This window comes from Oratosquilla oratoria, chromosome 12 (assembly GCF_046742065.1).
Source record: "Oratosquilla oratoria isolate Oo_2021 chromosome 12, ASM4674206v1, whole genome shotgun sequence".
Lineage (NCBI taxonomy): Eukaryota > Metazoa > Arthropoda > Malacostraca > Stomatopoda > Squillidae > Oratosquilla > Oratosquilla oratoria.
This window is the reverse complement of record NC_134788.1, coordinates 61,609,091-61,626,647: the sequence shown is the minus strand read 5'-3', so window position 1 is coordinate 61,626,647 and position 17,557 is coordinate 61,609,091. Positions and strand designations below refer to the sequence as shown.

Below are 17,557 nucleotides of genomic sequence, written 5' to 3'. Positions count from 1 at the left end.
CGTCCTTGGTATCATTTTTCCATTGCAACAATGTCCTAATGGAACTTCTCGCCATGCTCTTCAGTCACTCCTTCCAAGTTTTCACGAAACATTCCAAATAGGAATGCAAAAAGTGCACATTTAATGACATTCTACATCCTAAGTTCTTATAGCTTTCCAAAAGCTTTGCTACATCGAGCGGCTTGTGTTTTGGGTCTTTATTATTAGCAAGGAATCCATGAACTCTACCTCGAAATGCACACCACGACTCGCTTTCGACAGTACTCGTTGCATTTTCAAGTTGCATTGACTTCAACACTCTCCTTACTTGCGGACTAGTAAATATACCACCCTTAACTTTGGCCTCTGATATTTTTGGAATGAGTTGACGAATCTCTTGAAATGCTTTTCTACTATGAACTAATGATTTTACAAACTGTTTGATCAAACCAAGCTTTATATGAAGTGAGTATAGCAACACTTTGGTAAGGTCTACAAGAGGCTGTCTAATAACATTGAGTTTTCCTGGCTGCAAGCCATCTCGAGGGAGCAACTCCACTTTCTAGTAGTGTTCATTATCAACCCGACTACCCAATAGGGAAAGAAAACATGAATACTTGGTGTATACACCCTGTAATCCAAGTAAGAAGGCGATCATTTTAAATTCACCACAAATATCCCATGAAATGCTATATTTATATATTTTTAACATTAACTTAGTAATGAGCAACTCTGTTAGATACCTTTCATTGCTACAGTAAACAGTTTATAAGCGTACAAGCATTAAACCACTTGAGACATGTAATGCTGAAGATAATGTCCAGCCATGCCGGCCATGTTGGAAAAAAGACTGCCAGTCTCTTAATGGGCAGAATTCGAGATGGTCCCTTATCTGAAACTCTTCATAAGATTGGGACTCTAGTCTAACGTCATTCTGTCATATTTCATGCTTTGAACCCAATTTGAACAATCACATGGTATTTTGTCACTTATCCGCTCGGAAATCCACTCTTATAAACCCTTATTTTAATAGAAATATAAACATGACCATGTTGGAATCGACAATTTATGAAAGGGAATGGGAGGACTAGGAAAATTACTTCATCCATTGCATTTTGACCTTACATGCCAGGCGATGCACTCGTATGCAGGGTTGCCAGATTACTGAGGCAGAAAAAGGCCAAAGGCAACAAAAAAATGAGCCAAAAATGCCAAATGCACTCCAGAAAAAGGCCAAAAATATGCAGCAAAAAGGCTGAGATGTACAAGGGGTGAAAGTGGCAGTAGACTGGAAGTGAACATTAAGGGAGAGCGACTGGAGGAAGTGGATAGTTTTAGATACTTGGGTGCAAGTGTAGCAGGAAAAGGTGGAGTGAAGGTGGAGGTAGAATGTAGATTGAGAGAAGCGAGTAAATGCCTTGGTGGTTTAAAGAGTGTAATGAGGAATAGACATTTGGGAATGGATGCGAAGAGGAGACTGTATGAAGGAGTGATTGTGCCAACAGCACTGTATGGGGCAGAAACGTGGAACATAAGAGAAGAAGAGAGAAGGAGTTTGAATGTGTTTGAGATGAGGTGTCTGAGAAGTATGGTGGGGGTTACTAGGCTGGATAGAGTGAGAAATGAGGAGGTGAGGAGGAGAACAGGGGTGAAAAAGGAGCTGGGAGATAGGGTTGATGAAAGAATATTAGGATGGTTTGGACACATGGAAAGAATGAGTGAAGAAAGACTAGTAAAAGAGGTGTGGAGGGAGTGAACATGAGGGGACGTCCTAGGATGAGGTGGATGGATGGGGTGAAGGGGGCTTTGGGGAAGAGGGGAATGTCTGTTGAGGAAGGAAGGGAGAGGACGGAAGACAGAGGTGAGTGGAGAATGGTTGTATATGGATGATGTTGTGACTGCATGAGGAGGAATGGGCGGGGGGGTGGGGTAGTATGTGTGAGTAAATTTTGACGCAGCCCGAAGGGATTTCTCCCCGTCCTCGCCATATATGCAAAGGGGGACGGAGAAGGGGGGTCGCCGATTAGATGAAGCGGCCTTGCTGTGGATGTACTGTGTCTTGCGACACTGCTTCTGACCCAGGGCGGTGGGCAGGGTGCAGGGATGACCCGTCATCCAGGAGGTGCTCAGATGAGAGGGAGGGTGGGAGGGGTGTGGAGTGTATTTAGGGATGAAATGGGCGGGAGTGTTTTTATGCCTTGTCCTTTTTGGCTACCTCCCTTGGAAGGGGGAAAAAGCCTTGGTATATGTATATACTGAGCAATGAGCTATAGTGGTTTACTGGATTGGCGATCTGTGTACACAAGCGCTACGTAGTTCGTAAGTCCTCCGTCTGGGCAACGGGTGATGCAGTGGCCGCCATATTGGACCCCCTATGATTATATTCCGTACGAACTTAGATGTTTTAAATAGCTCAGTGGTGCCAAGTAAAAGATCATATGCATGCTATGAATTAATGGTTCTTTATTTTTCATAAACGGTGTAAAAAGTAAGTCAAAAGTATGATCATTTGTTTCATAATTCTTTTTAATGAGAAACAGAAATAAAATTAAAAGTGTACTTTTTTTCAGCATGCAAGTTTCATGGTCATTATTTCCACAAACAATATAAATATATATAATCCTTTTCATGAGCAACAAAAAATAAGTCAAAATTATATTCTGCATTATAGCACCAGACTTTGGTAAACAAGGAAACATAGCCAGTGTTCAAACATAGTCAATCACATCATCACATACATCATATTCATCTCCATACATATTTGCAGATGAAAATAAGCACTACATATCAGGTGGGACCATAAAATTCCTGCAACACAAACCTCTGAAGTGCAGATGGGTTCTAATGCGAATAATGGCATCTAGGGTTCTTGTACTCAGTCTGTTTCTTAATTTTGTTTTAACTATTGTAGCATGAGAAAATATGCGTTCAACAAGAGCATTGCTAACTGGTGTGACAAGACAGGACAATGCATATGTTGCTAGGTCTATAAAAGATTTGTTACCTAGTGTATCATAGCGATTACCTACTCCTATCCAGAACTGAACAGAGTTATCTGGTATTTTGTTGTCAAATACTGCCTCTTCAACCCAGTTTACATGTAATACATTCCTATACTGCTGTTCAATGGCATTATATATATGTGCTCGTAAGGTAGGGAAAGGTAGATCCTTGTATGGCACCCTTGCTGTTTGACTCAAAAGTTTTGATGGGTCAAGACTACTGAGACCCTTGTGTATGTTCCTCGTAGGAGGCAGACGTGTCTCAGCTTGCTTGATGGCCTCCACGAGAAAGCTGTAACATCGGGCCTTGACGTCCTGAACTTTCGTTTCACCACTAACTTGATGCATCTCGATATACCTCTCCACTTCCATGGCAAAGCGAGCTCCAAAATCTACTTCGGATATAGCTAATTCACTTTCATCTGGGCTGAAAACTCTTGCCCGTAGACTATGATGATGTTGAGCAAGCTCACCTTCCATGCTCTGAGGATCGGCATCCGTGGCTTGAAAATATGAGTTGACGCCTTCAAACTCCATAACAATGGGTGTGACACAGTGAAAATACAAATAGTTGATTGGGTCATTTAGGATGTCAGAAATCATACGTGCCTTATACCTGGCATCAGCTCCACTAACCTGCTCAGCACACATGAAGTATGCCTTAAGTTCTTCCCAGTTCATCAAGATGTTGTACATTACTTTCCCGCGTACTAGCCATCTGGTCTGAGAAGCTTGCTGAAATGGCAGCGAGGTTCCTTTCCTTTCTTCAGTTGGGTCCATTATGCTAAACAATTGTTTGTAAGCTGCCCTCCTTACTGTAATCTTGGAAAACCATTTTGATATTTCTGAAATTAAAAATCCCAAGCATGAAAGCAGCTTCTCAAATGCATGCTTCACGCACAGTGCTAGAGAGTGACAAATACATTTTACTTGCACACAATCTGGAGACTCCTGCTGTATTCGGGTCCAAACCGAGTTATTAACTCCAGTCATAACTGAGGCACCATCATTTGCAAATCCAATGCAGTTACCAAGTTCTAAACCTAGATTTGTAACAGCAGCTTTAATTAATGACTGAATAATGCTTCCCTTGTTGTGTCATTGACAGGAATAAGACCAACAAACTCTGTTACTATTCTCTTTCCCTTTTTGCTGCAGTAACGCATCGCAATGCATAAATACTTCACTGTCCCAACATCGGTTGACTCATCTACTAAAAGGGCAAATTTTTCTCCTTCTAGATCCTTCTTCAGTTCTTGTTTAAGGGTTGGGGACACAACTTCCGTAGTCAGTTTGCCACATTTAGTTCTAAGAAGATTGATTTTTCCTAAGATGCTACCTTTCCCATTTTTTTTATCATTTCACCAATGTGGTCCACAGAGGAAGTTAAGCAATGGCAGCAGACTGCAACAGCAAGTTCCAATTCTGCCTGTTTGACATCGTTGGGTGTTGTTGACTGAAAATTTATTGGTGGTGCAAGTGCTGGTGTACTGTCTTCTTCTTGTGTTTCTCCGATTTTTCATGGTTTTGTAATGAGCACATTTTGGGGTTCAGATTACAGTGACATAACTTACAATACCATCAGGTGCATATTTCACCAACATAAACTTTTTCTCCCACTCAGCTCTGTACCTCCTGGCACTGTCATAACTGCAGTTCCATTTCGGCATCTTAGGCTATTGAAGATTGCAGGCTGATTCTTATTCTAAAATGCATGCACATGAAAAAATAAATACTCCTAAATAATCAAGCACTTGAAAATCACTAAAAACACTAATGAAAATTGTATGTCAACGATCTTTTCCACTCTACATAAATATAAACAACCAGAACGAACGCTTTTGTGGGATGGAAAATGATTTTACCAATTTTATTAATCAAAACACAATATATTTCTATATCCAGTACCCTACCAATGTAGCCTACTCCTTGCTTGTTTATGAACATAGCTTACTATTGATTGAAGGCCTAAAATTACGTCAGACAGTTAAGAAAAAAAAATCACGCCAAAAGTTGCACATGGATCCCGTGCGCCATCAACATCACACAGGTGATTCGTCCAATTTCATCTTTGTGCCATAAGAGTAAATGGGACAAATTGCATGGATCACAATGGTAACAAAATAAAAAGAAAAGAAAATATACGCGCACTCGACTATATGGTAGACTATAACATGGATTAGTTTTGTCTTAGGAGGTGGCGAATGAACTCAGTATTCAACTCACTATTATCAGATGAGCTTACTGAAGCCAAATTAAATATATTTAAGCCACATTCTAAAAAAAAAAAAAAAAAGCCAGATTTAGTAATTTAGGCCAAACTAAATATCCTTAGGCCAAATGCTTGAAAAAGAAGCCAAAATTGAGGGTTTTGGCCTAGAAAAGGCCAATCTGGCAACTCTGCTCGTATGTTGTTTGTTTACATTCATCTTGGCTGGCCGCCACTTCGTCCTCTACAAGTTATTAGTAAGTAAACTTATTTGGCAAAGAATCAGTATACATGAAGTGCAACAAATAAATACAATAACACATATTTCGAAATGATAATCACAAAATTGCCGAGGATAACACAAAAAAACGTACGCTTATTTCCATTGTGGTCTTCATTAGATTGTTATTCTACGCTAAGTTACACAGACAACAGACGTAGGGGGTTAAGGGGACCAGAGACAGTCGTTTCGTATCAATTGAATACAAATATATCCTTTATTGTATGAGCAGTTACTTAATATATACTAAAAAGAATCTTTGAGATTCCTAGGACATCTGTGATATCCAGAAGTGGCATATAATTTAGAAGCACAACATCATGACATGCACGCAGGTAATAGGTAGGTCAAACACCACCAGAGGCGCCACCGTCGATGACGAGCACAATAGGGCGTCATTTTATGCGCACGCCATGCAAACGGCCAAATTTACATACCGCCGGAAATTTCATTCATACAAATGTTATGCGAGTGTATTTACTACGATCGTAGTAAATTTCAAACAATTACATCATCAGTTACATGTCGGTACATAAAAACAAAAGATAAACATGTCGGTTTGCATTCAGCAGTAATTCGAAAATTGGTTTATGTTTCAGCATAAAAAATGAGCAAAATAAATTCAGAGTTATGGCAACTAACCAAAATAAACGAACACTACTAGTCTCGCGGATTATTCTAATACCAAAATAAAGGCAGCGTGTTACGGAAGAGCTGAGAAATCGGTGGTACTAATTAGTTTTTTTTCTATCGGGTCGGATTATTGGATAATAACATCAACATCCATCCCGCCATCTTATCTATAACTGGTGGTATGGATCAAACTTCACTCTATTAAGTTTCTTACTATTATGTTATTAGTGTAGTAGATTATAGTTGCATTATTTGAACCATTTCCTTTAAAATGTGTGATTTTCATGTAATTTGATCAAAGAGAAGCTACGTTTTTATCCTCCGTAATATTACGGACCACAGCTACGATTCGTCCTGCCCGCTATCTATGATCACTGGTGGTATGGATCAAACTACACTATTAAGTTTGTTACTATTGTGTTATTAGTGTAATAGCTTGCATATAGTTGAATTATTCAAAATATTTTCTTTAAAATGTGTGATTTTCATGTAATTTGATGGTATTCGTAGCTGTGGTGGGTAATTTTGCAGAGGATAAAAACGTAATTCTATGATCATATTACATGGAAATCACACATCAAGAAAATAGGTTAAATAATTCAACCATATGCTAAATTTTGATATAAAATTGTGCCTGTCAGTAAAAACCGTCATTGTTTACGTTTGATCGGCGATTAGACAGACCGCACGTTTCGGCCCGAATTCCATTCAAAATGCAATATCTCGAGAACTAGGACAGCTAGATGGGCCATTCAAACTGTATTATACTCATAGCGACTTTTTGCATCCCATGAGAACTACTTCAGCTCAAATATCAGGAATTCCATTTCCATGTTGACCTACCTACAGGTAATAAGTGTAATATTGGGGACGCTCGACAATGGTGCACATGTATTTATTGTATGGTGGAGGTTATTTTCCTTGTCTGTTCATCACTTGATGTTGCCGTTAGGTTTCATGTTAGTTCTGGTCGAATTTGGGCACTTCCAATTTGGTAGTCAGAATGAAGTCTTGTCAAAACTCATCTATTGTTTACATTCTCGCATGCAACGACCATAGATACTAAGCAACGAATTCGGGGATACGTTTCTAGGGGTAATATATTCTTGGCAACTTCTTTTCATTGCGATGGATGCGGATTGTAGGAGTATCATACATTATTTGGGAGTGGAATACTTCAAATGCATGCAGTGGAATGTCACAGAAAGAACCATAGCTTCATCCAATATTTGTCGTGATGTACAAGCATGAATATGTTGTAAATATTCATAACTCAGCAAATCACACCTACCATGCTTTTTTTTTTTTTTTTTTTTGTAGTTGAGGGATGAGTTTAACTTAACCTAGCAATAGTTAAGGTTCTGTAGACTTTTTCCTCACTCATTAGATAGATGACAAATATTTTATAGTTTTATTTATGGATGCAGTGTGTTACTTGTGCCAAAATTCAATCATTTACCCGCCAATCCTGTGGCTCTACAATGGGGGTGGGTGGGGTGCTGCTGAGATGTTTCCTGACAAATGGAAATCATTAAAGGAATTGCAAGAATCATACATTGATTTCTGACATCCTTGATTATTGGGTGGGTGTAGACACTTGCAAAAATGTTACCAATATTTCTTATTTCAAGTGTTCGCTGCTATTGTATCTTTCATCATATTCTGATTTTAATTTCTTTCTTGTGGCTTCTTTCTCCATGTAATGTTTACTCATACACTCCTGTGCCTTATTATTTCCCCATTAATTTTCACTTTACTAATTACGAGGGGGCCTTTTCCAAATTTCCAAAAAGGATGACAGCATATTGATGATTATGATATACAGGAATATATATATATATATATATATATATATATATATATATATATATATATATATGTACAAGACTGAATGGGTCCCAGTGATTAGAGATACATTTTAACAACCACAATGCACTTTAATTCTAAGCCATCAAAGGCCATCATGCTGAAATTGAAATGTGGTACTGCCCACGACTGAAACCCAGCATCCTCATGACAAGTGCGACAGTGTCTTTCCAACTAGGCTATCAAAAAAGATATAAGTTCAGTGCATTATTTCTTATATATTTGTATGCTTGAGTTACATACACATATATGAAATTTTGTGTTCAACACATCTCCACTATGATAGTACAATTGGTAGTATACGAACACGGGAAAGTATTTGTACAACACCGAATGGGTCCCAGTGATTAGAGATAAATTTTAACAACCACAATGCACTTTGATTCTAAGCCATCAAAGGCCAGCATGCTGAAATTGAAATTTGGTACTTCCCAGAACGCAAACCCGGCATCCTCATGACAGGTGCGATAGTGACTTTTCAACTAGGCTATCAAGAGAGATATAAGTTCAGCGCATTATTTCTTATATATTTGTATGCTCGAGTTACACATATGAAATTTTGTGTTCAACCCATCTCCACTAAGATAGTACAATTGGAAGTGCGGTATACAAACACGGGAAAGTATTTGTACAACACTGTGTTGTACAAATACTTTCTCGCATTCGTATACTTCCATGCTGGCCTTTGATGGCTTACAATTAAAGTGCATTGTGGTTGTTAAAATGTATATATATATATATATATATATATATTATATATATATATATATATATACATATATATATATTGGTGTATTTCGGTAGCAGGTTCTCATGTAGACAATTTTGATTGAAGTTCACAGCAGCTTCTGCGTTCACGACTTTTTTGCTGAGAAGTTCTACATCTCTGATGATGGAACGGTGAGCAATGGGTAGCTCCCATAAAAGTTTTCCGAAAGACATAGAAAGTTCTTGTAGATGAAGAACACTTGTTTTAATAAAGTGGTCTTCATCTACAAGAACTTTCTATGTCTTTCGGAAAACTTTTATGGGAGCTACCCATTGCTCACCGTTCCATCATATATATGTATATATATATAATATATATATATATATATATATATATAAATATATATATACACATACATATATATATATATATACATACATATATACATATACCAAGGCTTTTTTTTTCCCTTACCAGGGGGGTAGCCAAAAAGGACAAGGCACAATAACATTCCCACCCATTTCATCCCCGAAAACACTCCACACCCCTCTACCCTGGGTCAGAAGCAGTGTCGCAAGACACAGCACATCCACAGCAAGGCCGCTTCATTAAATCGGCGACCCCCCTCCGTCCCCCCATTGCATAAAATGAGAGGACGGGGAGAAATCCCTTCGTGCTGCATCAAATTGTGCTCACACATACTACCTCATCTCCCATCCCCCTGCCCATTCCACCTCATGCAATCACAACATCATCCATATACAACCATTCTCCATTCACCCCTGTCTTCTGTCCTCTCCCATCCTTCCTCAACAGACATTCCCCTCTTCCCCAAAGCCCCCTTCACCCCATCCAACCACCTCATGCTAGGACATCCCCTCATGTTCACTCCCTCCACATCTGCCTTCCACACCTCTTTTACTAGTCTTTCTTCACCCATTCTTTCCATGTGTCCAAACCATCCTAATATTCTTTCATCAACCCTATCTCCCAGCTCCTTTTCCACCCCTGTTCTCCTCCTCACCTCCTCATTTCTCACTCTTATCTAGCCTAGTAACCCCCATCATACTTCTCAGACACCTTATCTCAAACACATTCAAACTCCTCTCTTCTTCTCTTATGTTCCATGTTTCTGCCCCATACAGTGCTGTTCGCACAATCACTCCTTCATACAGTCTCCTCTTAGCATCCATTCCCAAATGTCTATTCCTCATTACACTCTTTCATCCACCAAGGCATTTACTCGCTTCTCTCAATCTACATTCTACCTCCACTTTCACGCCACCTTTCCCTGCCACATTTGCACCCCAGTATCTAAAACTATCCACTTCCTCCAGTCGCTCTCCCTTAATGCTCACTTCTAGTCTACTGCCACTTTCACCCCTTGTACATCTCATCACCTTACTTTTACCCATATTTATCTTTAGCTTTCTTCTATCACATACTCTCCCAAACTCTGCCACCAACTTCCTCAATCCCTCCTCTGACCCTGCTAGAAGCACAGTGTCGTCCGCAAACAACAGCTGGCTCACCTCCCACTTTTCTCCATTTTCCTTAACCATCTCCAATCCCTTGCCCACTGCCCTTGCATTTACCTCTCGCACCACCCCATCCATGTATATAAGTTGAACAGCCAGGGCGACTTAACGCATCCTTGACGAAGTCCCACCTTTACCTCAAACCATTCACTCTCTCCATTTCTAATCCTGACACATGCTCTACTACTGTTGTAAAAACTCTTGACAGCTCCTAGAAGCTTTCCTCCTATCCCGTATATCCGCCTAACCTCCCACAGTGCCTTCCTGTCTACCCTATCATAAGCCTTTTCCAGATCCATAAAAGCCCAAAAAACATCCTTCCCTTTTCCTATAGCTTTCTCACATATCTGTCTTACCACAAAGATCTGATCTACACAACCTCTACCCATCCTAAATCCACACTGTTCCTCACCAATTACTCCTGTTCCTCTCCTAATCCTCTCAATCAAGATCCTCCCATAAGCCTTCCCAACTACACTTAACAAGCTAATCCCTCTGAAACTACTACATTCACACTTGTCCCCTTTTCCCTTGTAAAGAGGAACTATACAAGCACTCCTCCAGTCCTCTGGCACTCTACCCTCTCTCCAGCAAACATTAAATAACCTCACCAACCAGTCCACCATCACTGTACGTCCCTTTTTCAGACATTCTGCATGGCATCCATCCAGACCAGGTGCCTTACCTGCTTTCATCATCTTAACAACTGCCTTCACCTCATCCTTCCTTATTTCTCCTCCATTCTCCTCACTCATCACTCTCATTTTCTTCGCACCTCCCACTGCAGCAATCTTTCCTTCCCTATCCTCCTTCACATTTAGCAACTCCCTAAAATATTCTGCCCATCTTCCCCTTACTGCCTTCTCTTCCATTATCATCTCTCCATCTGCACCTTTTACCTTTTCTTCTCTTCTTGATTCGCCTCCTCTTCCTCTCTTAATTTCTTTCCAAAACATTTTTTATTACTCTCAAAATTTTCTGTCAAACTCTTACCCCATTTCACATCTGCTCTCCTCTTTGCAACCTTTACCTTTTGCTTTACTTCTCTTTTCTTTTCTTTGTACCTCTCATATGACTCCCTCGTCCTATTGTGTAACCAATCTGTGAAAGCTCGCTTCTTCTCTTCTACAACCTTCTTTATTTCCTCATCCCACCATTCACTACCCTTCCTTCTATTTCCTCCTGTCCTTCTTGTTCCACACACCATCCTTGCACACTTTATGACTCCCTCCTTGAACCATCCCCATTCCTCCTCCACACCCAGCTCTACTCTACCCTTTATTCCCTCCCACTCCTCCTTCAGCTTCTTTCCGTACTCCTTCTCCTTTTCCTTTTCATTCAAAGAGTTCACTCTAAGAACCTCCCTACCTTTTGTCCCTTTCCTCTTTCTCCATCTATCCTCCACTCTCAACTTACCTTCCACCAGAAAATGATCTGATATTCCCCCACCCTCTCCCCTTAGCACATGTACATCCTTAACTCTTCCTATCATAATCATATTCACCACTACATAATCCATTAGCGCTCTATCTACCACCCTCTCCCATGTGTACTTATGCTTGACTTTCTTCCGAAACACTGTATTTGCTATCATCAACTCTCTTTCTAGACAGATTTCCACCATCAACTCTCCACTATGATTCTTTCCTGGAACTCCACATTTCCCAACCACTCCTTCGATTGGACCATTTCCTACCCTAGCATTAAGGTCTCCTAGTACTATTACATTGACATTTCTTCCTAAATCCTCTATGCACTCATTTAAATTTATCCAAAAGGCCTCCCTTTCTTCTACACTCTTCTCACTGCCAGGCCCATATTCACTTACAAAAACCCACATCTCCTTCCCCAGTTTCACCTTCATCCACATTATCCTTAAGGAAACCTCCTTCCACTCCACCACCCGTTTACCTATCTCTTCACTTACTAGAATGGCCACCCCTTCCCTCCCTCGCCCTCTCTTCACTCCTGATAACCTCCCACTTACACTCCCAAACTTACACTCACCCTTCCCTTTCAACTTAGTTTCACTCAAAGCCAACACATCCATCTTTCTTCTCACAAACATACTACCTATCTCTTCCCTTTTACTCTCATCTATACCACATTCACACACATTAAAAGACCCAAACCTTAAGGTGCTTGTCCGAGAACTTCCAGCCCCTCTTATGCCTTCTCTTTTTCGTTTAGGAATGTCCCCTGTGGGGCTACAAGGAGAAGGATGCCTAGTCCCAATCCTCGTCCCTTTCTTCTCGCCTCTTACGATCCAAGTGGGAATACTTGGTGGCAGTATTCTTTTCCCCCATCACAGAAAAAGAATACTCAGAGAAATGGTACAGGACAGTAAGAAGGGGTTGGAGGACAGCATAACGGAGGGACAGTCGTAGTATAAAAGTGTCATCATTTCTCTATGAGCAGAGTTTTCCTCTATCATAGACAAAATGATGTGTGGCTCTGGGCGCCCCATATAGACCCTAAAGTATCAGCTGCATGCTACTTTGCCACAATAACAAGTAGCCAATACCCCAGACGGTAGTTTTTACATTTGTTTAATCGTTCATTTTTTCTCATTCTTTTCTTTTTAATCTTCTTTGGTATGAATTGTTTGTTATCTTAATTTGTTGCACTTTGGTTAATGTATTTGTATATTTTCGTGATACTCCAAAAATATTAGCAAGTATGAATCTATATTGTAAGGTTTAAAAAATAGTGCCATTCACCATAACCTTGAAAATGAAATATTGTGTTGATTTACAAGATTGCTGTGGGGGTACTCCTACTGTGCTCCTTGTCTTTGTATTTGATGAAAGTGAGAGGTGAATCTAACCTAACCTATAAGTAATTTACTTATCACGCAGAGGGTGAGAGGGTTCTTCGACAAACGGAAAACAAGTGATTTATTGTAAAAATGAATATCAGAATCACATGAATTTTTCCAACATTGATTTTTGAAATCCTTGATTGATGTGTGTGTGTAGTGGTCCTCTGCAAAAACTTTTTACTAGATTTCTTGTTTCCAGCTGTGGTGCTGTATCCTATATCATACATTGATTTCTTTTTCTTGTGGGCTCTATCTCTGCATTATTTGTTGAGTCTTTCGCTTTATTATTCCCTGAATCATTTTGACTACTCCATATTTTTTAGTATTTGTTCAACCTTCCATTTCTTTCTTCTTCCTTTAAACTTGTTATGAAATGTTTATTCCCTTCCCTGATTTAATTTTGGTCAATGTCCCACTCTACTTGTATTCCTTGGTGTGGTGTCACTCCTATTACATTCTCTCAAAAACTTAGTTGTCATATTTATTACATATTTACTTTCAGGATGAGAGCAGCTATCAACAATTCCTGGGAAAAAGTATCTGAAGATTCCCTATATTCGTCATATAGATATAATCTTGTGTCATCTGCGGCACACCTATCTCACAAGTCTTCTTAAATATCACACAATGACCCACACTAGAGAGAAACCTTTTCAATGTGACCTGTGTGATGCAGTTTTCTCGAGAAAGGGTAATCTTAAACGACACGTGGTGACCCACACTGGAGAGAAGCCTTTCCAGTGTGATCTGTGTGATGTAACTTTCACACAAAAGAGTCATCTCAAGTACCACATGATGACCCACACCGGAGAGAAGCCCTTCAAGTGTGACCTGTGTGATGCAGCTTTCATAGGAAAGGGTTCTCTCAAACATCACGCAATGACCCACACTGGAGAGAAGCCTTTCAAGTGTGACCTGTGTGATTCGGCTTTCTCACAAAAGGGTCTTCTCAAACAACACATGGTGACCCACACTGGGGAGAAGCCTTTCAAGTGTAGCCTGTGTAATGCAGCTTTCTCAGGAAATGGTCATCTCAAACAACACGTGATGACCCACACTGGAGAGAAGCCTTTCAAATGTGACACGTGCGGTACAGCTTTCTTAAAAAAGTGTAATCTCAAGTATCACGTGATGACCCATACTAGAGAGAAACCTGTCGGAAATGACCTGTGTGATGCAGGGTGGATCTCATCAGGAACGGCTCTTCTGAAACATCACACCAAGAGACACACTGGAGAGAAGCCATTCTAATGTAATCAGTGTGATGCAGCTTTCTCAGGGAATAGTGCTCTCAAATATCACGTGATTAATCACGCTGGAGAGAGGCCTTTCAAGTGTGACCTGTGCGGTGCAGCTTTCTCATCAAATAATGCTCTCAAAAATCACGTGATGACCTACAATTAATTAGGGCTGTTTCCATAGGCCTAAGGTGAAGGGGGTACTGTAGTTGCTGGAGGTGTCGGGGGGAGGGGGAATTTAGGCCTAGTGCCAGCCATGACAGTCTCAGTCTCATGTCACGTGGGCATAGGCCAACAATATATGCCATAATTTGGGAGTGTTGGGAAAGTCATATTCAGCATCATGGCCCATCATAGTGTCTAGATCTAAATACGCATGTGGTATGTCATTTGTGTAGGCTGTTTTGCACCTTTTGTGAATATGCACAGATTATGAATATTCCTTAAAATGTGCAACACTAATAATGAATTCATAATTGGGCACACAGACAACAAACCCATTAGACATGCACACATTATGAACCTAACCTTACCTAACGTAACCTTTTCACTAATCTTCATAACGTGTGCATGTCAAATGGATACGTTATCTGTGGGTTCAATTTTGAATTTATTGGTGCAGCACATTTTATGAACATCCATGATATGCACAGGTTATGAAAATGTGCGTTACATAAGCTACTTAAGCCTATAGCCTAGAGTAATGACCTTGTTGGCTTAGTGGCAAACGCTGCAGTGTAATTAGCAATACCTCACCTCTAGCGTTTGTTAAAAACCTGACTTCTTCGACCTTTGGTCACTTTGGGGGTCGACCCAAGGACTGGCTTGGTTGCAAAGGTCGTTGGGATCACATCTGCCTGTAGACGAGGCCACACAACTCCCGAATATCCAATAGAACGAGTCAGATCCTTCAGAAGACAGTCGGGCTCAAAGTGATCCAAGCAAGGACAGACAAAAGAGGTGGTTGAGATAGTATATTTCAAAAGTGTTTCCAGAAGATCAGATTAATTGATACAGAGAAAAGGAGTACTTTTGAGCATATGCAAAAAGTTGTGAATTTAGTGGGAGGAAATTTGCTTTTATTGTAATCTACAGACCACCTCAGACAAGAGCCAGTGCATTCATTGATGAATTTAGAATCAGTAGACAGTGTGTGCAAATGTGTTTGTTTGTGCTTAGGCTATTCCATGACCCTCCGGCCGTGGTAAAAAAAAAAAAAAATCATAATAAATAAACAAATAAAAAACAACAACATTTTTATTGTATGGTTAATAATAAAGGTGGAGTAAAACACGGCAGGTAATCTTTTATTGCAATTGTACGTGGAATGTACAATCTACGTCTTCACTTCACCCTCACGACAGTCAAGAATTGATCTGTACTCACCAGAAGCAAGCTCACGACTACTGCGTGCGTGACTAGGCTTGGGTAGCGTGCTCCAACAGTTGTTAATGACTTATTTTATACAATTATTTCGATTATTCACTCGCGCACAGAAATTTACATACATACCCCTTTCAGTTATACAACAACTTAATTTGATAGTAATAATGATCTATATCCCATTCATTCAACTTTCGCATTACAAATAAATTGATAATTACTTAATAGGCACCAATGGCAATTAGTAAGTTCTCGAACGTTCACGCTGACACGCATGTACATACAGAAATTCTAACTACGCATTTATCTGAATCTACAAGGAGCATAATGCTAACAAGGAAAGAGGCCAAACGCAGAGTATGGGAGTCCAATATATTTGACGTTTCGCCCAGCAGGGCTTCTTCAGAAATAACATAGTGGAGAAACATTTCACTCCTTTTATAGCTCGGGCTATAAAAGGAGTGAAATGTTTCTCCACTATGTTATTTCTGAAGAAGCCCTGCTGGGCGAAACGTCAAATATACTGAACTCCCATACTCTGCGTTTGGCCTCTTTCCTACAGTGCTGTTGCAGTCGTTGCTGCTTTTATTCATGATGCTAACAAGCTTAGAATACAATACTTTGGTACGATATTTTCCTCTGGAACACTTTATCTCATACAACAACTAGCCAGTGGGCAATCAGAGGCAACGGCTGTACTATAACCTAACTGGTCTGTTTAATGTTAAGGACGCTTGGCACCCTACCTAGCAACCTTTGGGAGCGTCGTCCTCATGCGTAATCGAATCAACTTCCCCATCATAATCCTTCTATGACTACAAATTCTATGTCGATTATGTTACACAGATCCCCTAAGCGAGGAGCACATCTTATGACTAACCTGTAGGGGCTGCATCACCATGTGTAATGATTTGATTACGCCACCCTTGATGGCGCGGCGAACCCTCCCTGAGTGTTCTCCCATTCCTAATTCCTGGAACTGGTTTCGTCCACTCAACCTCTTTTATGTCGTTTCCTACCGCAGCTAATTTGTCACCCCGGGCGACTTCAATTACCTAGAATCTCTGTTTTATATGATTATACCTCTTTCCCAGTTATTTACTCACAGAATGAAAAAAAAAAAATCAATAATGATAATTTAGTCCTAGCTCAATACTCACGGACTCGGGCAAGGAATAATACCCAAGCCAGGCAGCATCGTCTACCGCCGACCTGAAAGGGTACTGTCGGACTAGAAAGGTGATTCGTGCGTGTAAAAAGTCACGTACGCATATCTAAGGTAGAGGGCCTCAAGAGTCTACATTTACTTAACCCATTCAACTCCGATGACAAGATGTCTTGTCATTTGGTCAAATAAAACAAAAAATCATAATAAAACAACAAAATGTTTGATGATCAAACAGCACCAGAAAAATATGACGTCATATTTTTCTGGTGCTGTTTGATCATCAAACATTTTGTTGTTTTATTATGATTTTTTGTTTTATTTGACCAAATGACAAGACGTCTTGTCATCGGAGTCTACATTTACTTAGATTAACGAGGACCTTGATTCCTAATAAGCTCCTAAATCTGGGAGAAACTGCTTGAAGACCCCACAAGCCCACATAATTTGAAAGGAAGTAAACAAAATACAAACCCACGCATGGTGACCAAGGAGCCTACTCAAAACCCAAGGCTTACCTCCACTACCAAAGTATACAACCTCAGACTAGTCTAGATAATTAGCCTACACAACTAGAAATCAACATAAAGGCTAACTGGCTCAACATATGACTACAGTATATAATAGGTGTCGTCCCCCTCTTTAAAACGACCCACTGTGCTATCTAACTTTTCTCTGAACAAACTCTTCTTTATATATATATATATTTGTGTGTGTAGTACATACACATGTAT

At 40.0% G+C, this 17,557-nt stretch overlaps 1 protein-coding gene across 1 annotated transcript; it reads left to right on the top strand.

Moving 5' to 3' along the window:
• Positions 1–5,384: 5,384 nt before the first annotated feature.
• On the top strand, positions 5,385–15,961 carry LOC143030825 (uncharacterized). Its single transcript, XM_076194042.1, has 2 exons — positions 5,385–5,447; positions 13,540–15,961. Exon 2 carries the CDS (start codon positions 13,665–13,667, stop codon positions 14,286–14,288), a length of 624 nt encoding a protein of 207 aa, XP_076050157.1. The 5' UTR covers positions 5,385–5,447; positions 13,540–13,664; the 3' UTR covers positions 14,289–15,961.
• Positions 15,962–17,557: the final 1,596 nt, after the last annotated feature.

Coding starts and splice junctions, on each gene's coding strand:
- LOC143030825 (XM_076194042.1), top strand. CDS start 13,665: ATGACCCACACTAGAGAGAAACCTTTTCAATGTGACCTGTGTGATGCA.